The 22113-nt window shown below is 47.2% G+C and overlaps 1 protein-coding gene and 1 long non-coding RNA gene across 4 annotated transcripts in view; one reads left to right on the top strand and one right to left on the bottom strand.

Moving 5' to 3' along the window:
* The window catches only part of LOC121291118 (class I histocompatibility antigen, F10 alpha chain-like), a 47727-nt gene that overhangs the window by 12679 nt on the left and 12935 nt on the right, over nt 1–22113 (top strand). Inside the window, exon 6 of one of the 3 annotated variants that reach the window (XM_041212184.1) lies at nt 3254–3308. In XM_041212184.1, coding sequence (XP_041068118.1) covers nt 3254–3282 — 29 coding nt within the window. In that variant the 3' untranslated portion in view covers nt 3283–3308. Of the gene's footprint in view, nt 1–2600; nt 3835–22113 lie in introns of those variants that run through there. The other 2 variants (XM_041212183.1, XM_041212182.1) reach the window with 2 other exon arrangements.
* On the bottom strand, nt 13325–19374 carry LOC121291121. The gene is made up of 4 exons (XR_005945963.1): nt 19353–19374; nt 18823–18855; nt 13992–14027; nt 13325–13558 (listed from the first exon to the last, which is right to left on the bottom strand). It is a non-coding gene; the product is annotated as an uncharacterized LOC121291121 (long non-coding RNA).

Here is a 22113-nt window from a genome sequence, read left to right as displayed (position 1 = left end):
CACAAGAAACGCATCAAGTTTCCCGGCGGAGTTCACGCTGGAAGGGTCTTAATTGGCCCGCCTACGTAAAATGGCTGTGCGACCCACTTCACTGGCGGCGATCGGCTTCACGCCCGCCGGCGATTGGATTGGGCCCACCCAACAGGCAGAAAATTCTGCCAGGAATTCGACCCTCTCTGCCCTTCACACTAAGACTATCCCACTCTATATTTGGATAATTAAAGTTCCCCATTACAAGTGCATTATATTTTCTGTACCTCTCTGTAAGTTCCTTGCAAATTTGTTCCTCTACATCCTTCCCATTGCTGGTGGTCCTACAGCATACACAGAGCAATGTAACTTTTTGTTACTTATCTCTAGCCTAACACCTTCTGTCCTTGACCCCTCTGGGTCATCCTCATTCTCCAGCACTACAATACTTCCCTTAAACAATAGCACCACCCCTCCTACTTTTTGCCCTTTCCTATGTTTCTGAACACCTTGTATTGAGGGATGTTTAATGCCCAGTCATGCAGTTCTTTGTGCCAGGACTCTGATATAGGCACAACATCACAATTCCCCATGGTAACCTGCACCTGAAACTCACCAATCTTATTTATCACACTCTGTACATTCACACACATGCACTGTAACCCTGACTTAGACTCCATTAATTTCTCTTATTCTGACCACAACTATTAACTTACTATTCCCTGCCCTAGTGAAATCTATCTTTCCCAATATTCTGTGCACCTTGGCATCTCCTGTTTCCCATTTCCCTGCCAAGTTAGTTTAAAACCTTCCCAACCTCCCTTGGAAAACTTCAGACTGTCTCCTTGAAACAGAGATGATTAAGAGGTCATTGAATAGAGAGTTTCCAGATGATGAAAGGTTTTGCTAGAGTAGATGGGGAAAAATGATTCTGTCTGGTGAGTGATGGATAACGAGAGGTTATAAATTTACTATCATTGCTCAGTGATCCAGAGAGGAGAAGAGGAGAAATGTTTTTCACTCTGGGAGTTGTCGGAATGTGGAAGGCTCCACCTGAATATGTGGTGGAAGCTGATTCCATAAATAATATTAAAAGGGGGCTGGACTTGATACTTGAGGATGAGGAACTTACAGGGATAAAGACAAGAAGTGGGAATCTGGGATAAAGCATAATGGTTGTTTCAAAGAGCCAGCAGAGGAAGATGGGCAGAATGGTTTCCTTTTGTGCTGAAAGTTTCTATGATTCTAGGGGGCTCCACTTCAACTTAGTTACAATTCCACGTTCCCACTTCATTCCCAGATCCCTTGAACCCCTCAGTGCTGCAGAATCGATGGATCTCAGTGCTGAATGTACTCATCACCTGATCATCCACAACCCTCTGGTTAGACAATTCCAAAGATTCACAACTCTCTGAGTGAAGACATTTCCCCATCTCAGCCCAAACTGACTAATCCCTTATCCTGAGACTAGGAATCCTGGATCTAGACTCTCCTGACAGGGGAAAGAGTTTCTCAATGTCTTCCCATCAAATCCTCTCAGAATTTTATCTGTTTCAATGAGATCACCTCTTAGCTGAGTCAACACTGGAGAAGATAGGAACATTCTACTCAAATTCCACAGCTGGGTTCACAATGTTCCCCACTCCCTCAGCTTCCACTCCCTCACCCTCCACACCCTCACCCTCCTCTCCCTCACCCTCCACACCCTCACCGTCCACTCCCTCAGCCTCCACTCCCTCACCCTCCACTCCCTCACCCTCCACTCCCTCTGTGCTCACTTACCATGGAGAGAATTTTATGTCCTGGGGGCAGACATTCACCTGAGCCGAATGGGTGTAAAATCTCCTCAGATGAAGTTGGGAGAGTATTGCTCTCGCGCGATATTTCGCTTGGCAGGCACGTGTGGCATTCGGAAGAGCGCCCGCTGGCAATTAAAGGGGCAATTAAGATCATTAATGCCCCAATTGTAAGTGATTTTCCGTAGCCCATCGAACCACACAGGCCAATTGGCCGGGCAGGCTTTACATTTTTGCTGAAACCTCATCCAAGGCCAGGATGGAATCACCGTTAGAATATAAAATAAAAAGAAATATCTGGGGACTGCAGTTTTTATGAGATCTGCTTTCAGGTGCTTGGTTGTGCTGCAGGGACATTTTTTGCAGCATTTTAATGTTTCCTTTTATTATTTGGAGGTCTGCAGCTCCCTGAAGCATCTGTCTGCCTTCAGGGAGCTCAGTGGAAACTCTCACCAGCACCCACGGTGACGTCAACATTGACAAAGCATAATGGTTTCAAAGAGCCAGCAGGGGAAGATGGGCAGAATGGTTTTCTTTTGTGCTGAAAGTTTCTATGATTCTAGGGGACTTCACTTCAACTCCGCCCTCTTCCCGCTCCCAGCGGCAGTGCTGAGTCATTCTGAGGGTGCATTTCATGCTGGCTGCCCGTTAGTTGTTCCCACCCGCTCTCGGGCCCTCCAATCGCACAGGCCCAACGAAGGTAAAATTCAGGCCCACGTGTGAGTCAGTTTAGTTAATGCTGGGAAGTGATTGAATCCTGGGCCCAGTGAGTGATAGAGAATATCTCACACTCTCATTATCCCATTTCTCACACTCTCTCTTTTATTTTCTCAGCTTCTGATGTCACTGTTCCAGAACGTTCCAGCAGCTAAAGGGGAGGCGATGGCGTAGTGGTATTGTCATAGCAGGAGTAATCCAAACATTGAGTAATTCAAACACCCAGAATAATCCTCTAGGGTCCTGAGTTCAAATCCCATCTTAACAGATAACCATAATGCTGCCTTACCCTCCCAGACACTGTTAAAACCTTTCAGACTAATTTCACTGTCCTCCTGACTGTGTCTCACCCTCCCAGACACTGTTAAAACCTGTCAGACTAATTTCACTCCCCTCCTGACCCTGTCTCACCCTCCCAGACACTGTTAAAACCTGTCAGACTACTTTCACTGCCCTCCTGACCCTGTCTCACCCTCCCAGACACTGTTAAAACCTGTCAGACTAATTTCACTCCCCTCCTAACCCTGTCTCACCCTCCCAGACACTGTTAAAACCTGTCAGACTAATTTCACTGCCCTCCTGACCATGTCTCACCCTCCCAGACACTGTTAAAACCTGTCAGACTAATTTCACTGCCCTCCTGACCCTGTCTCACCCTCCCAGACACTGTTAAAACCTGTCAGACTAATTTCACTGCACTCCTGACCCTGAACCGATTGCCCTGTTTCTGTCCATTCCTTACCTCGTGGGTTTACTGTGTTCCACTACAGGACATTCCCAGAGCCTCATTGATGAATAACTGGATTTGCCTGTTCTAGTGTGAACATGGACATCATCGTCTATCCTTCCATATCACAGCAGACAGACAGAATCACAGCTCATTGTTTACACTGAGTGCTTTGATGGTGGAGATCGATTTTACCTGGGAATGTGCTTCCACAGATTGAACAGTGGATCCTGGATCCACCAGGTTGGGATCCTGATTCTTCAAGTGAGACTTTCTCAAGTAGTGTTTCTATCCAGGATCCACAATGTGATGGCTCTCACAGTCGAAGGGAACTTCAGGGATGATTTTCCATCACACTTTCATATTTTCAGCAACTTGTTCAGGTTGAGTGATTAACGTGAACAGAGTTAATGTCTTGAGGGAACTGAGAGAGACACATTTTATATTGATAGAAGCTGATCTATTTTGCACTTTCTGTTATGTCAGATTTATGCTGTTATATAATGTACATTTGTAAATTTTGCAACTAAAAAGTATTTACAGAGCTAAAACACATTTATATCCTCAATGTTTCACCACAAGTGCTGATAATTGTGGTTTGTTGTCAATAAATAATTGTCAGTAGTTGACTTGTCTGAATTCTTCTTTACTGATTTCATAAGAAAGGTTTAATTCATTCACTCAGCATCTTGTGGGTCTTGGAATGGGCAGTTGTTGGGGTTCAGTTTAATGTGAACAGGGTGAGTTCATATCAAATGTCAGCATCATTCACTGCTTTCCATCAGCGTTTATTCACTTGTTTACAGACAAGAAGGTGACAGAGCAAAAGACAGATGAGAGGAAGACGTGTCATAACTTTAGTGAATCAAACTTCAACACATTTGCCAGTGAGGTGGAGCTGAAGTGTCTCCAGCATCTCAGTAATGAGAAGTGTGGGTTACCGAGTAAAGTTAGTGTCTTGGTGTGGAAGGAGGTGACAGAGAGTGTGACTGCTAACTGCACTGTTCCATGGTCCACACCGCAATGTCGAAAGAAATGGAATGAGTTCACACAATCTGACAGTTTTTGTAGAATTCTTGCAGTTTTTATCATTTAATTGTTCATTGAAGATTTAATGGGTAATGAAGTGAAGATCCTGTTAATGGGTTTATGGGTAGGTCAGGGGTAGATGATGTCAAGTGGTGGGAAAATTCAGTTGCCATTGGAGACACACTCACTGAGGACAGAACCATCCCAGATTTGACACTAGGTGCAGTAGTGGGTGGGAAAAGGACGTTTTACCCACTGGCGGCAATGGTGGCTTTTCACGCTGTATCATCCCAATCCTGCCTCATTAATTATGTATTCCCGGGAAACAGGCCGTTTGGATGGTGGGCGGGTCTCATTCGCCAGCCACACCATCACCTCGCTGCTTCATCACAATGGGCACCATATTTAAAGTGCAGCCGCGTGCACAGCTGTTCATGCTTCCAGCCCAGGACTGCTGCACAAGACATGGCCCCGAAAGGCAAGAAGACAGCAGCCGCCTGGTTTAATGAAACGTCCCTCAAGCACCTTTTGTACACAGTGCAGGCCCACCGTGATGTCCCCTAGCCCCGCTCTGGCTGCAGGAGGTTCAGCAAGAACAGTAATCCGGCTTGGTAGGTGATGGCAGTGGTGGGCAGCGCCAATGCCCTGTCAAAGAGGGCTGACAGCCAGTACCACTGCAGGGTGAATTGTCTCATTCGTTCTGCCAGGGTAAGTCACTCTCCCCATCACTCTCAACTCTCACACTCACAAACCCAGCACACATCCACAGGGTTTTCACAGCTCAAGGTACAACACCACTAACTCTCACACACACCCTCACGTCCCCATCAGGCTCATAGCCTCTCGAGCTCATGTCCTCATCCTGTCCATGTCTCCACTCACCACACAAACATTCCAGGTAGTGCCATGTATCCTGTTCACACTCTCTCCATTTTTTTCAGGCAGGAGAAGCTGGCTGACCTCATCAGGGAGAGGCCCCAGACTGTGGTTGGAGTGGCCCACATTAGGCCCCTCACTCACTTTGAGGAGTGTGTCATCGCGCTGGCTGGTGAGAATGTGGACCCTGCCTGCGGGGACAGTGAGGTTGGTGGTGAAGACCCTCCATGTGGATCCTGCACCACATCATCCTCTCTCAACACAACTGTGAGAGCTCTCTCTCTCTCTCCTGCTTTTCACTCTGCTGCCATGCACTAACTATCTCTACTTTCTACTCTATCTCTACTATCCTCACTCGGAGGACTGCTGGGGGAGAGGCATCTGTGAGGCCCGACTCAGATGAAGAGCCTGTGGATTTGGCCTTCCAACTCAATGTGGAGAGTCAGCAGAAGGTGTGGGAACATCATGCAGAGCTGTTGGAAGCCCTCAAAAGAGTGGCACACGAGTCGGAGGAGTGCGTCTGCCTGCTCTCTGATGAAGTGGTGCTCTCAGAGGCTGTCCTCTCCCTCCGAGTCTCCTTTGCCTGTGAGATCTTCAAGCTCGTCCTCTGTCACCACAGAGGGAGCAGCAGGTCCACAGGAGGACAGCCAGAGCAAGCCCAGGCCCTCAATCCCTCAGCTCTCCAGAGGACCCACACTGAAGGCATCAGAGACAACAAGGCCGACCATTGCACAGGCTGTCTCCACCCCTGCTGCGGATGTCAGGGCAGCATCTAGAAGTCTAAGGCTCCAAGTTAAGCAATTCTGATCACAGCTGGTTGTACGAGTGAACACGTTTTGTCACTTTACAATCTGAAAATATATTCATTTTCACTGTGTAATGTGTAATGGTGTCTTTCAGCTTCATTGACAGGCTTCCCGAGTCCTCCCACTGCATCCCACGCCCCCTGCCCCTCACCCACCCCCCCCACTAACAGTTCAGCTGCACACAGCCGGACCGTGAGTGATTCTGGAGGGAGAAGTGTGTGTGTGGCAGGGCCTTTCAGAGCCTCGTGCAAACTCTCTCTCACACACACAGATCCTTCATCCATCCATCACACTCATCTTACTGTCCCAAGCATTTTCAATGCTGCTGCTGGTGTTCTCTCTCAGGTGTCCATCTGAGCCGACCTGTATCTCCGCCCACCCACTGACCACACTCCCATACAGCACCTGATCTCACCCACCACCACTCTGGTTTCACTTTCGATTTAGCCAGCACGATGCTGCTACAGTTTTTTCTTTGCTCTCCTGTCCTTTCCCCTCCCATTTCCTTTCCCCCATCACTGTCAACCCTCTGGCATCACTTTCCTCCTCCCCTCCGTGACCTACCAGCCACAACCCTTTTCCTTCGGGAATGTCCAGGTGAACGTACACATTCCCTTCCTTCCCAAAAATCCTACCCCCATCCACATTCACCCCCCTGACCTCCTCCTTCCCACCCCCAGGGTCAGTGTTTGCCTCCAGGTCCCCACCAACCACCCTCGCTTTTCCCCTTCTACACTACCGTCAAACCCTCACCCTCCCAACCTATCACCTCACTCTGCCCTTGGTCACTCTCACCATTCCCTCATATCTCGCCTGCCCTCAGTTCCCTGAACAGGAGACCATCATGGACTCAGCAGAGTCCTCCCTTGCACGTTCACCTGCACATCAGCCCCTCTGAACTCCATCCCCTCTCTGCTCTCCTTCCTCCCCTTGCACTCCATTCTCCCTCCGAACACCATCCCCTCTGTGTGCTCCTTCCTCTCCCCACACTCCTTTGCCTCTCTCGACTCCTCCCCCACTCTTGACTCCCTCCCTTTCACCTTCCACCTCCCTTATACCGGTCTCCCCAGTTGCTGTCTTCTCTGTTACTCCTCATCACCCCTGTAGTCCCTCCCCCTCCAAAACTCCCACCCACAGACATCTTCATTCCTTGACTCCCAACCTCACCCCCCCCAACACCTTCATTGCCCCCAGACAACCCCACCCCACCAGACACCTTTGTTCCCCCCTCCCAACTTCACCCCCCGACACATTTATTCACCTCCACAACCTCACCCTCCTGACACCTCTTCCTCTCCCAGTCAATCCTAGACCTTCTGGTCCATCTCCTCCTCCCAAACACAACTGGACCTGCCTTTCCACCCCCTCGACCATCATCTGTTGTGATCAGACCCTCAACAGTGACTTTCCACCTTCTGTGAGCTGCTTCACGGTGGAGCCATGTCCATGAGAATCCACCCAGCTTCCCATGGACGTTCCTCCAGGATCCTGTTGCTGTCGGGTTCCAGCATCTTCAGTTCCTCCGGTGTCCACAAAGTGAGCAAGGCCCTGGCAGTGAGTCCCGACTTCTGCACGTCACACTTGTCAAGTCGTGTTCTACAGTGACAGTCTCGGACTGTCCGCGGGTGGGATGGAGTCTGGTGGGCTGGCCTTATAATGATACCCGGATGTATTACAATTAGTTTCCCAACACCCAACAGTGGGAAACGTGACCAGCCATTGACAGGCAGACTGGACGATTGCAAACTGGTTTCACAACATCGTAAAACTGATTTGTGGCCTTCTCATCATATTGTCCACTCGCTGCTGAACACACCCGATGCCAGCGGGCAGAGAAAAATCCACCCTCAGTGTTTGTAAAGATCCTTTCTCTGCACCCGACACCGTGAGGGTGTGAAATTGTCCCCAAACTACCCAACAAGTCTTACCCAATCCAACAAAGACACACAAAGTGCTCTTTATTTGACATGTCTGTTTAGAGTGAGATGGGTCATAATGTCCGGCAGTGTTCATTACATGCGGGTGGAGTGGTCTTTCTGAAGGATCTGAATGAGGATGAAGAGAGGGTCAGGCAGCTGCTGGGAATCAGTAATACTTCACTGAGTGGTGACCAAGCAGATATTGGAGTGAGGAAAGGTGAGTGTCAGCAGCTGGATGTTTAAACCAGGTCTCAGCACACGAGCTTCTGTGATGTGACAAAGGAAGGTGAATCCTCATTGTAAATGTTTTCTCCTGACAGGTGCTGTCTTTGGACACAGCGGCTGGAGGTGGTGCTGAGTCAGTGAGAGCAGCCCAGGGGGCTGAAAGGGAACCTGGTGAAGACACTGAGCCCCGGTTCACAGACGGAAGTGAGACACTAACTGAGCTGGACAGGGAAGGGGAGTGATATCCAGACGAACAGGAGGGTGAGCACTGGGTGGGAGGGCAGGTGAAGTGACACTGTCTCTCCTGCCCCATGTTGCACCTTCAGCATCGCAGTGTCACAAATAACCCCAATAGAGCCACTCCTGACAGCTCCAAGTACAGAAACAGAGCAGGACCACGAGACAGCAGCTGTACCTCGAGTGGATGCAGCTTCTGGTCAGCAGCTCCCCAGTGAGGAGTTATCAGCTGCTGGGCATGTCTCTGTCACAAGTGGGGGCAGGACACGGGTACAGGGAAGATGCAGGGGGCATTAGGGTGGCAGATCTTGCAAAGTGGACATCTTTATCTCTCCCCTCCCCCTTTGTGACAGTGACCCTCAGGCACAGAGAGGGGGGGTTTGTTGCTGTTACATTTTGAGGAAATGTTTGTGTTGTCTTATTTAATGAGAATTCTATTTGTAAATTATAAATTGTTGGTGTTCTATTTGAGTCTGTTGTTGTTGTATTTAACCATCATCCCGGAGTCACTCTAAATAATTCAAAATAACTTTTATTAACATGAAACATTTAAGATTACAACAATTTACAAAGTAGAAAAATAACTCATTAACATAAATGTTATGAAATGTTTTAGACCAATTTTCTGAGGTTTACATTGTTCAACACTGATTACCTCGAAGGTCTTGCAATGGGGATTTGCTGTTAAAATAAAATGTCACTTGTTTCACTCTCCATCTACACTGTTCTTTGGTCTGATTTCCTGGGGGAGGGAGAGGGATTTTCTCACTCTCAATGTCCAAATGTATCAGCCTCCAGCTGCTCTCCAGCTGCCCCAACAGCTGCTGTCGGAGTTTCCTCAGCTTCTCCGTGAGGCCTGGATCCAGTCACATCCATGTTGGATCCTCCATTCCATCGATTTCTGGAACCATCTGGTCAGTGAGGTGAAGGGTCAGTCCTTCCTGCAGGGGAAAGTTGTGCAATGGGGAAGAGACCAACACAATCCCCGACAATTTAACAGGAGAGGGTTGGAGACTGACCCCTCACCTGTCCAAGCTCCGGAAATGGGATTTTATCCCATCGATTGTCCCACCTGACGTGTTTCAGAGTCTTTTATATTGAGTCAGTAAACTCCTGATAAAAACCCATTTCAGGATCTTTTAATACTGAGATAAATTGGATTGAGAGAAATGTGCAACAAAATGTAAACGTGTTTCATTCCCAACAATCTGTCCCTCAGTCACTTACTCTGAGCTGTTGTGTAGGTCACACTTGGTGAATCTGCAGAAGCAAAATAAATGTCAGTTAGAATGGGGAATAATCCATTATCAGAGAGTGAGAACACAACAAGTGTGAGGGAATGGAGATTGTGTAAGAAATACTCATTCCCACACTCCGCTCCATCCTTACACTTTATTATGACTGCCCCCAGGTAAGGTTCCTCCAATTTGTTATGATCCCAGAAGAGATTCCCCAAATTGTCATGCTCCTGGGTGAGGAGGAATGACTTGGCTCCCTTACTTTATTCAACTGCTGCATTTGGTCACAACAAGGTTAATTTAAAAAGGATCCTTTCCCTCGAGGATGCCTTTTCCAAGTGTTAATGTATTTTTGTTTTACAAGGAGCCAGTTTAAATTGGCTTTCCTGAGCTAAAGAAAGAGTCACTTTATTGGTTACTAAATCACAAGAAAAAATAATAAAATGTATTATAAATACACACAGAATGGAAATCTGAAGAGTCCAAAGATATCAATTAAAAATGATAAACAAATCAATCTTTGGCTTGTCCGTGAGGGGTAGATGGTGAAATGCTCTGGCCATGAGGTTGGATGATTTCGGTGGAGCTGACTTTGGCAGTTGGTCTGGAGACAATTGGTTCTGCAGGTTTGCTGAAATGAGTTCTCCTGCTTCCTTTTTGACTGTGGCTTTGCAGACTTGACACCTGCTTCCAGCAATCAGAGAGAAAGTCTTCTTTAGCTGCAAACACAGGGATGTCCAGTTGCTGTTCTTCAGCTGTGACCTTCACATCACACACACCAGAACAGTAATCGAGGGGTACAAAATTACGAGCGGCCTAGAGAGGGTAGACAGGAAAGGCTTGTTTCCCCTAATGAGGAGTCAATTACCAGGGGACATAGATTGAAGGTGATTGGTAGAAGGATTAGAGGGAACATGAGGAAAAGGTTTTTCACCCAGAGGGTGGTGGGTGTCTGGAATTCACTGCCTAAGTAGGTGTTTGAGGTTGAAACACTCAGTTTATTGAAAAGGTACCTGGATCTGCACCTGAATCTCTGTAACCTGCAGGGCTACAGACCAGGTGCCAGAACATGGGATGAAAGTGAGTGGCTAGTTTCATTTTTCTCTGTTTTGGCCACTGCAGACACGATGGGCTGAATGGCCTATTTCTTTTCGGATCATGTCCTCAGTCTGGTATTTAACTCAACAGGAGATGGTTTCTGCTCAGATGGTGATCAGCATTTTTTTGGCATTGCATCTCTTCTTTTGAAGTGTCTCTGTCTGAAGGAGACTCTAACACCCTTTTAGGTGTAACATTCTGTTCCCTCTGGACTAGTTGGTCAAGTGTAATCCACGTAGGAATTTTCCATCCAGTGGTTACAGTCTCAGCCAGCTTTTGCTTATATATGCTTTTTAAAAAAAAACAGAGATTATTTTCATAAGTTCAAGATGTCTGTAAGTAATTCGGGACAATGATCCGCTGTCATGACAACCTGTGTCCGGTGACAGTCTGGTCCTGAAGGGATCAGCTCACAATGGATGACATAGGATCAGGAGAAGTTAAAGCTTCCCCACTGCGTCTCCATGATATGACTCTGTTCACAGAAGGAAAGTGAGGTGCCATCAGCCGGACAGGAGTCAGACATTCACATAAGATACATGAGGGTCTATGGGTGTCCCCACTGCATGTCATCATCCTCCTGGAATGGGGGGACTGTGGGTATCTGTTGTGCCTTATCACAGAGGGTATGTGTGCTGCCATCAGCCAGACTGGAGTCAAATGTTCACAGGTACAATATGAGGATCTAGGGTGTCATCATCTCCCCCCACAAATCTAGCAGCTATGAGGCCTCCCGAGCTTGCCTGCCTCATCTGGCCAGTGCGAGGGCCTCATCACCGCCTTCGAGGACCTCCTCACCCTCATCCCTGTTGATGTCCTCCTCAGTGGAGGAAACATGAAGTACCTCCATCTCCTCCTCAGCCAGCTCCTGTCCCCGTTCCAGTGCCAGGTTGTGAAGGGCACAGCAGATGATGATGATGTGTGACACCCTCTGTGGACTGTATTGCAGGGCTCCACCAGACCGGTCCAGGCACCGGAATCTCATTTTCAACATCCCGGTGATCTGCTCCACCAAGTTGTGAGTTGCTGCATGATCCTCATTTTACCATCGCTCTGCTGCAGTCTGAGGCTGCCACATGGGTGTCATCAGCCACGGACTCTGTGGGTAGCCCTTGTCCCTGAGGAGCCAACCCTGCAGCTTCCCTGGACACTGGAAGACGTCAGGGATCTGAGACTGACTGAGGATGTAGGAGACACACACACTCCCTGGGATCCGTGCACAGACCTGCAGGATGCATTTGTGGTGGTCACACACCAGCTGAACATTCAGCAAGTCGAAGCCCTTACGGTTGATGTAGTTGCCCTCTTGTTACCATGGAGACCTGAGTGACACGTGAGTGCAGTCGATGGTAGCTGCACTGTGGGAACTGTGGGAACAAGCGGTGTGGGCAAATCACCTGAACCTGGGTAAAATACACAAAGATGTGTGCCCTCGAGAAGATGGCATCTGTGACTCATGGATGCATTTGTGGGTGGTGGATTGTGAGATCCCACAGAGGTCGCCTGTGGAGCCCTGAAAGGAGCCACTGGTGTAGAAATTGAACTCCACAGTCACTTTCACAGTCACTGGCAGTGGATGCCCTCCACGTCCCTGTGGTGTTAAAACCCTGCAGCAGGTGGCAGATGTGACTGACCAGTTCCCTGGACATGTGCAGCCTTCAGCGACATTGGTTCTCAGTCACGTGCAGGAATGACAAGTGCTGTCCATAGACCCTGGGTCTAGCCAGGCACCGACCAGTATCGGCTGCCTGTGGCTCTTCAGCAGTGTGTATGGGAGCCCCAGCCACCCCTCCTTCCTGAGGCCCAGTCGGCCAACTGTTCACTAAAACACTCATTAGTTTGTAGTCTGTGCCCAAGGGGTGAAACATTCAGGAGCACTTGGTGGCACTTTGATGCCTCTGTGTTGCTTGAGTGGGCAGATAAGCTAGAGACTCGACTCCACACATGTCAATGTGGCTGTGCCTGAACTGTCTCAGCTGCAGAGGAATAGTCACTTTATACAGGTTCCGGCAGGCTGGGATTAGAATGATACAAAGATTTATTAAAATGAAGTTCCTGATATACAGCAGTGGGAAACACAGCCCGCCATTGACGGGCGGAGCAGACGATTGGAAAGTGCTTTCACTATGTTATGAAATGGATTTTTGATCTTCCTGCCATATTGTCCACTCACGCCCACCACAGAAACATAGAAACTAGTAGCAGGAGTAGGTCACTAAGCTCTTCGAGCCTGCTCCGCAATTCAATATGATCATGGGGTCCCTCTATCTCGGCGCCATTGACCAGCTCTATCCCCAGACCCTTCCCGCCTTCGGAGTCCATGATGTCTGATGAGAATGGGATGGGAAAATTTCACACTTGTATTAACTCACCCAATTAACATTGAACTGAACCCCAACAACTGCCCATTCCAAGACCCACAAGCTGCTGAGTGAATGAATTAAACCTTTCTTGTGAAATCAGTAAAGAAGAATTCAGACAAGTCAACTACTGACAATTATTTATTGACAGCAAACCACAATTATCAGCACTTGCAGTGACACATTGATGATGAGATTTTTCTCCATAAATATACTTTAATTATAAAATTTATAAATATATGTTATAAAACAGTGCAAATCTGACATTACAGAAAGTGCAAAATAGATCAGCTTCACATTGTGGATACTGAATAGAAACACTACTTGAGAAAGTCTCACTTGAAGAATCAGGATCCCAACCTGGTGGATCCAGGATCCACTATTCAATCTGTGGAAGCACATTCCCAGGAAAAATAAATCTCCATCATCAAAGCACTCAGTGTAAACAATGAGCTGTGAATCTGTCTGTCTGCTGTGATATGGAAGGATGGTCGATGATGTCCATGTTCACACTAGAACAGGCAAATCCAGTTATTCACCAATGAGGCTCTGGGAATGTCCTGCAGTGGAACACAGTAAACCCACGAGGTAAGGAATGGACAGAAACAGGGCAATCGGTTCAGGGTCAGGAGGGCAATGAAATTAGTCTGACAGGTTTTAACAGTGTCTGGGAGGGTGCGACAGGGTCAGGAAGGCAGTGAAATTAGTCTGACAGGTTTTAACAGTGTCTGGGAGGGTGAGACAGGGTCAGGAGGGCAGTGAAATTAGTCTGACAGGACTTAACAGTGTCTGGGAGGGTGAGACAGGGTCAGGAGGACAGTGAAATTAGTCTGACAGGTTTTAACAGTGTTTGGGAGTGTGAGACAGGGTCAGGTGGACAGTAAAATTAGTCTGACAGGTTTTAACAGTGTCTGGGAGTGTGAGACAGGGTCAGGAGGGCAGTGAAAAAGTTACAACAATATCAATGGGGGAAAAATTGAAGATGTCACTTACTGAATCAGGAAGGTTCTGAAACAGAAACATCAGAAGCTGAGAAAATAAAAACAGAATGTGAGAAACAGAATAAAAGATAAAAATTGAGAGTGTGAGAAATTCTACATCACTCACTAAGCCCAGGATTCAATCACCTCCCAGCATTAACTAAACTAACTCACACATGTTAAATGAGTACAGAGGGAGTGGAGGGTGAGGGAGTGGAGGATGAGGCAGTGGAGGGTGAGAGAAAGGAGGGCATGATGTGGAGGGTGAGACACTGGAGGATGCAGGCGTGGAGGATGATTGACTGAAGAAAGACAGTGACTCCTGCTGTGGAATTTGAGTAGAATGTTCCTATCTTCTCCGGTATTGACTTGACTAAGAGGTGATCTCATTGAAACAGATAAAATTTTGAGAGGATTTGCCTAGGAAGACATTGAAAATCTCTTTCCCCTGTCAGGAGTGTTGAGATCCAGGATTCCCAGTCTCAGGATAAGGGATCAATCAGTTTGGGCTGAGATGGAGAAATGTCTTCATTCAGAGAGTTGTGAATGTTTGGAACTGTCTATCCAGAGGGTCGTGAATGATCAGGTGATGAGTAGATTCAGTACTGAGATCCATCGATTCTGCAGCACTGAGGGGATCAAGGGATCTGGGAATGATGTGGGAACATGGAATTGTAACTGAGTTGAAGTGAAGTCCCCTAGAATCATAGAAACTTTCAGCACAAAAGAAAACCATTCTGCCCATCTACCCCTGCTGGCTCTTGAAACAACAATTATGCTTTGTCCCAGATTCCCGCATTTTGTCTTGATTCCTGTAAGTTCCGCATTCTCAAATATCTGTTCAACCACCTTTTAACATTATTTATGGGTTCAGCTTCCACTACATTTTCAGGTGAACTGGTCCCGATCCCAACAACTCCCAGAGTGAAAAACATTTCTCCTCCTCTCCTCTCTGGATCACTGAGCAATGATAGTAAATCTATAACCTCTCGTTATCGATCACACCCCAGACAGAATCATTTTTCTCTATCTACTCTATCAAAACATTTCATCATCTGGAAACTCTCTACTCAATGACCTCTTAACCTTCTCTGTTCCAAGGGGACAGTCTGAAGTTTTCCAAGGGAGGTTGGGAAGGTTTCAAACTAACTCGGCAGGGAAATGGGAAGCAGAAGATGCCAAGGTGCACAGAATATTGGGAAAGATAGATCACACGAGAGCAGGGAATAGTAAGTTAATAGTTGTGGTCAGAATAAAAGAAATTAATAGAGTCTAAGTCAGGGTTACAGTGCATGTGTGTGAATGTACAGAGTGTGATAAATAAGATTGGTGAGTTTCAGGTGCAGGTTACTATGGGGAATTGCGATGTTCTGCCTATATCAGAGTCCTGGCACAAAGAACTGCACGACTGGGCATTAAACATCCCTCGTTACAAGGTGTTCAGGAAAGATAGGAAAGGATGAAAAGGAGGAGGAGTGGTGCTGTTGTTTAAGAGAAGTATTGTAGTGCTGGAGAATGAGGATGACCCAGAGGGGTCAAGGACAGAAGGTATTCGGCTAGAGATAAGTAACAAAAAGGGTGCAGTTACATTGCACGGTGTATTCTGTAGGTCCACAAGCAATGGGAAGGATGTAGACGAACAAATTTGCAAGGAAATTACAGAGAGGTACAGAAATTTATAATGTACTTGTAATGGGGAACTTTAATTATCCAAATATAGACTGGGATAGTCTTATTGTGAAGGGCAGAGAGGGTCAAATTACTAGATTGTGTTCTGGAATATTTCCTCCAGCAGTATATGTCCATTCCAACAAGAATGGAGGCACAACTAGACCTGGTTCGTGAGAATGAGTTGGACCAAGTAGATCAAGTAGCAATAGGAAAGCATTTCGGGGACCATGTTGATTGTATCATAAGGTTTAGGCTGACGATGGAAAAATTGGAATAAATTGGAGTCAAAGATTGGCAGGAAAAACAGCCAATAGTCAATTGACTGCCTGCAAAGAACAGATAGTTCAGGCACAGTCAAGGTATATTCCCTCGAAAGGGAAAGGTAGAGCAAACAAACTCAGAGCTGCCTGGATGACAAAGGAGGTAGAAATTAAGATTGTGTGCTTGTGACAGGTGTCAGGCAGAAACTAACAGTGAGAACCAGGCTGAATATAGAAGGCTCAAGCGAGAGGTGAAGAAGTAAATAAGAGAAGCAAAGAGTGAGTATGAAAAGAGACAGGTAGGTAATATAAAAGGGAATCCCAAAGTCTTATATAGGTAGGTAAATAGTAAAAGGATGATTAAAAGGAGGAGTAGAGATGATGGGGACCAAAAAGGAGTTTTACACATGGTGGCAGAGAGAATATATGAGGTATTAAATGAATATTTTGTATCTGTCTTTGCAAAGGAAGAAGGAGCCAAACAAGTCATGATAAAAGAGTATGCAGTTTGGACACCAGAGGGGTTTAAAATTGAAAAGGAGGAGGCATCAGATAGGCTGCCTGTACTTAGAGTTGATAAGGCACTGGGACTGGATGAGATGCACCCAAGGATAATGTGAGAAGTGAGAGTGGAAATTGCAGAAGCACTGGCCATAATTTATCATCTTCCATAGCCTCAGGGGTGGTGCCAGAGGACTGGAGAATGGCAAATGTTCAAAAAAGGGTGTAAGGACCAGTCAGTTTAACTTCTATGCTGGGAAAAATTCTAGAAACAATAAATCAGGATAAAGTTAATAGTCATGTGGACAAATGCAGGTTAATTAAAGAAAGCTAACTTGGATTTCTTCAGGCAAAATCGTGTTTAACTAACTTGCTGGAGTGTTTTGAACCGGTAACAAAGAGGATTGATGAGGACAATGATGTTGATGTGGTGAACAAGGGCTTCCAAAAGGCATTTGATACAGTTCCACATAACAAACGTGTGAGCAAAGTTATAGCTCATAGAATAAAGGTGACAGTAGCAACATGGATATGAAATTAACTGAGTGACAAGAAACAGAGAGTTGTGGTTAATGGATGTTTTGCAGGCTGGGAGAAGGTTTGTAGGAGAGTTTCCCAGGGGTCAGTGTTGGGACCACTGTTTCTCCTGATCTACATTAATGACCAAGGCCTTGGTGGACAAGACACAATTTCAATGTTTGTGAATGATACAAAACTCGGAGACATTGTGAACTGTGAGGAGGATAATGAAAAACTTCAAAGTTGGTGGAACGGATGGACAGGTGGAAGATGAAGTTCAATGCAGAGAAATGTGAAGTGATTAATTTTGGTTGAAGGAACATGGAGAGACAGTAGAAAATAGGGGTATAACTCTAAAGAGGTTGCAGGAGCAGAGGGACCTGGGTGTACATGTGCATTGAAGGTGGCACGGCAGGTTGAGAGCGTGGGAAATACAACATATGGCAGCCTGGGCTTTATTAATAGGGACGCAGAGTAAAAGGGCAAGGAGGCGAAGATGAACTTGTATATGACATTAGTAAGACCTCAGCTGGAGTCTTGAGTACAGTTGTGGGCACCAAATATTTAGGAAGAATGTGAATAATTGGAGAGAGGGCAGAAAAGATTCATGAGAGTGGTTCCAGGATGAGAAACATCATTTATGAAGATAGATTGGTGAGATAACGAATGTTTCACTTGGAGAAAAGAAGGTTGAGAGGAGGTTCAACTGAGGTCTTCAAAATCATGAGGGGTCTGGACAGAGTAGATATGGAGAAACTGTTCCTACTCGTGAAAGGATCCAGGAAGAGAGAGCAGAGGTTTAAAGTAATTAGCGAAAGAAGCAAAAGTTAGATGAGGAAAAAACATTTCACACAGCGAGTGGTTAAGGTTTGGAATGCACTGCCTGAGAGTGTGGTGGAGGCAAGTTCAATTGAAGCATTCAGAAGAGAATTAGACTGGTATCTGAAAGGGAAGAATGTGTAAGGATGCGGGGGAAAGACAGGAGAATGGCACTAAGTCATAATGCTCATTCGGAGAGCGGGTGTAGACACGATGGGCCAAGTGGCGTCCTTCTGCACTGTAACAATTCTGTGATTCTGTGACTCAATGTTTCCTGTTGATGTCGAGGATCAGTCATGATCTTATTGAATGGTGGATCATGCCACTGGAGCCAAATGGCCCATTTCTGTTCCTATTTCTTATGTTCATCTCCCTGAGTCAGTGACTCCAGGTGTGGAGAGGAGGGAGTGGAGAGGGAGGGAATGGAGAAGGAGGGAATGGAGAGGGAGGGAGTGGGGAGGGAGAGAGTGGTGAGGGAGTGGAGAGGAAGGAAGTAGAGAGAGAGGGAGTGGCGTGGGAGGGAGTGGAGAGGGAGGGTGTGGGGAAGGAGGGAGTGGAGAGGGAGGGAATGGAGAAGGAGGGAGTAGAGAGGGAGGGACTGGAGAGGGAGGGAGTGGAGAGGGAGTGGAGAGGAAGGAAGTAGCAAGGGAGGGAGTGGCGTGGGAGGGAGTGGAGAGGGAGGGAGTGGAGAGGGAGGGTGTGGGGAAGGAGGGAGTGGAAAGGGAGGGACTGGAGATGCCTCTATTCTGATCCCCAATTCTAGACTGACCCAGTCAACCTCGTGAAAGTAACAAAGTCTCCGATAATTATTTCAATGCTCGACTAACGTTCATCAAGATTGTAAAATAATTCATAAACACAACAGAACAAGTTCCATAATTTCCCTGTTGCTGTCGGATTATCAGAGGAACCGAGTGAAATCTGGAAAAACAACTTCATAGATCATTCACATCTTTCCGATTGTTTCTCTGTGGGATCGAGAATCTCCTTCCAGAGAATTCCCAGGAGAATGTAATTCTACAACTTTCAATCCCTCCTATTTCATTCCCAACAATCTGTTCCTCAGTCACTTACTCTGAGTTGTTGTGTAGGTCACACTTGGTGAATCTGCAGAAGCAAATTAAATGTCAATTAGAATGGGGAATAATCCATTATCTGAGAGCGAGAACACAACAAGTGTGAGGGAATGGAGATTGTGTAAGAAATACTCATTCCCACACTCCCCTCCATCCTTACACTTTATGGAGATCCTGTCGATCTCTTCCAAGCCATCAATATCCAGTAGGTGAGGATGTGAGTGTGTGTGGTGGGCTTAATGATCAATATTAGACCTGGTCTGGGCCTATCACATAAAGGAAGGTCAGACAGGGAACGAGATGTGTTTATATGTGTGTATCTGTGTGTGGGAATTAAATCAGTTCCATTCAACACAGTGTCCTGTACTCCGAGTACTGGAGATTCCCCCACACTCACTCTGTCCCCTCAGTTCCACATTCCCCTCTCTCTCACTCTCCCCTCTCAGTGTCCTGTACTCCCAGTACTGGAGATTCCCCTACACTCACTCTGTCCCCTCAATTCCACATTCCCCTCTCTCTGATTCTTACCTCTCTGTTTGCTTTGCCAGATGATTATTCCGATTATCAGAAGTAGAGCAGCCAGTGCAGCGACTAATCCAATTATCATTCCAAGATGGGAGCGTCCTGCATTGTTTCCCGGGATGTCTGAAACACATTTGAATAATATCAGGATTGTCTCTCTGTCCCTGGATCCATTCCCAGTTCAATTTTAATTGGGGACAATTCTAACCGAAGCTGCCCATTGGGAATTGATGGGATTGGTTGAAACGCTGGTTTTCCACTCGCCCGATTTCACTCTCCAGTGAAGTCAGTAAAGAGTCCCATTGATGGTGGTGGAAAAGCCGTGTTGTCCCAATCCCATGGGTTCCCTCCCCGGATAGTTCAGTTCTAATTCTCCCCGATGTCTCAGTGTCCTGTCCTTGTTCAATCCCCAGGGTTACATTGTACGGCCCAGGAGGCAGCATCACTGATGCTTTTCACATCAAACTTCAAAGGGATGAGCTAGAAACTGACCGCAGGAAACTGGGCTGAGCTGATAATGAGGAAAACCACAGCTAAACAGAGGAAACGCTTCAGAAGAAGCACTCAGTACAATCCAACAGCAGGACTTAGTCCTAAACTACTGCAGTGAACCCACCATGGTCAACACAGGAAATAAGTGAGAGAATCCAGATCAAAGAAAAATCTCCACAAATGTCCACATATTGAGTTCCAGACACTTAGACAAGGATCAGCTGATCAAAAAGAGACAGGATGGATTTGGGAATGGGAGCTCATGTCTGACTCATTTCATTGAATTTTATGAGGAGCTCAGTTACATGGTGGATAAGAGACCGTCTATGGTTCTGGTCTAGATGGACGTCTAGAAGGTCATTGATCAGGTTCCACACAAGAGATTATTGACAATAATCAGAGTGTTTGGAAATGGAGATGATCTTTGACATGGGGTGAAAATTGGTTGGAAGGTTGGAGACAGAGAATGGAGATAAAGGGAATGTGCTCCCATTGGCAGGATGTGAAAAGTTGTATTTCCCAGGGATTTGGGCTGGGGCCTCAGCTTTTCACCATCTATATTCATGACTTGGATGCAGGAACAGAGATTTGCAATATCCAATTTACAGATGACACTAAGTTAGGAGACACAGTGAAGGGACATTGACAGATTAAGTGGGTGAAATTCATCTGCCATAAACAAGGGATTTGGTTGGACATGTGCACAGATCAGTGAAGGCTGTGGTTTGTGGACTGCTGCATAAACCTGGCTTAAGTCTTACAGTGGCGCACACACACAAACACACAAATAGTGTGGGTGTTCATGGAGTGGGTGCTGTAGAGAGAGACCAGAGTGGGGGATTCAGCCTGTTTACTGCAGCCTCCTCCTGTTAGTTTGACCCCCTGCCTTCACTATGCTCCTGTTAGTTTGTCCCCTCCCCTCACTCTCCTCCTGTCAGTTTGACCCCCTGCCCTCACTCTCCTCCTGTTAGTTTGACTCCCTCCCCTCACTCTCCTCCTGTTAGTTTGACTCCCTCCCCTCACTCTCCTCCTGTTAGTTTGACCCCCTCCCCTCACTCTCCTCCTGTTAGTTTGACTCCCTCCCCTCACTCTCCTCCTGTTAGTTTGACTCCCTCCCCTCACTCTCCTCCTGTTAGTTTGACTCCCTCCCCTCACTCTCCTCCTGTTAGTTTGACTGTAGTGTGACTGTCAATCACAATGGGACGGCCACCTCTACAGGAGGACGTCTGCAGCTGCAAATGGGGGCACAACTGTCAGACATTGTGTGAAGAGGGACAACACCTTCCGCAGGACAGGCAGAACCTGAAAGCTGGAGGATACGGGAGAGGAAAGGGGGCAGGAACGGCACCAGCAGAGACGGAGCGACCTGGAGATGACTGAGTCCCAGGGTCACAGGAGACTGTGATCCTCCAGGCAGAAGGTCACTGACATCTGCACCCTGTTGCCGAAGAGCTGGATCCTCACAGCGATGGCCGCTAGGTCCTTCCTGTAACCGTCAATGTCTCTGTGCCCTTTAACCTCTTCACTCCTGGCTCATTCCTTGGATCAGCTGAGGACCTTAGTGACATCTCACAAACAGCTGCCCACCACAGCATCTGGCTGGCCACTGATGCCGTCTTTCCCACAGCTGGACAGTACTTGCATTTCACAACAGACACAACGTCACAGGCACAGAGGGCATTGGGTTCACCTCCACTGCCGGATTCTCCCTGGTTCAGGGCACCATCCATTGTACCCAGGTGCCCATCGAGATGCCCAGTGACCTGCAGTGAGATCCATCAACAGAAACGACGCCCACACCCTCAATGTCCACCTGGTCTGTGACCACAACAAGAGCTCCCTCCATGTGTGCACGCTCTCTCTCCTGGCAGCTGGAATGGTGTTTCATCCTCCCCCAGTCCAGTCTGCCTTACATCTTCACTCCAACCCCCAGTGTGTGGATGGATCTGAGGGGACAAGGGAAATCCCTAAAGGAGATGGTTACTCACCCTCTACTGGAGTCCCAGACAGAGGGACAGAGGTGATACACCCAATGTCACCGACTCACTCAGAGAAACATTGATCAGGGTATCGGGTTTCTGAAGATGTGACTCTGGTGTGTGAATGGGTCGGGTGGATCCTCCAATAGCCTCCTGCAGGGGTCTCGGTCACTGTGGTGGTCTGCTGCTCTCTCCATAACATGGCCCTCCAGAGAGGAGTGGACCCTGATGATAGTGAGGCCCTGGAAGGAGACAGTTCATCGGGGGGAGGAACAGGAGGTGAGAGAGGAGGAGGA

The sequence above is a fragment of the Carcharodon carcharias genome, chromosome 19 (assembly GCF_017639515.1).
Source record: "Carcharodon carcharias isolate sCarCar2 chromosome 19, sCarCar2.pri, whole genome shotgun sequence".
Lineage (NCBI taxonomy): Eukaryota > Metazoa > Chordata > Chondrichthyes > Lamniformes > Lamnidae > Carcharodon > Carcharodon carcharias.
The sequence above is the reverse complement of the archived record's forward strand: the minus strand, read 5'-3'. Positions and strand labels throughout refer to the sequence as shown.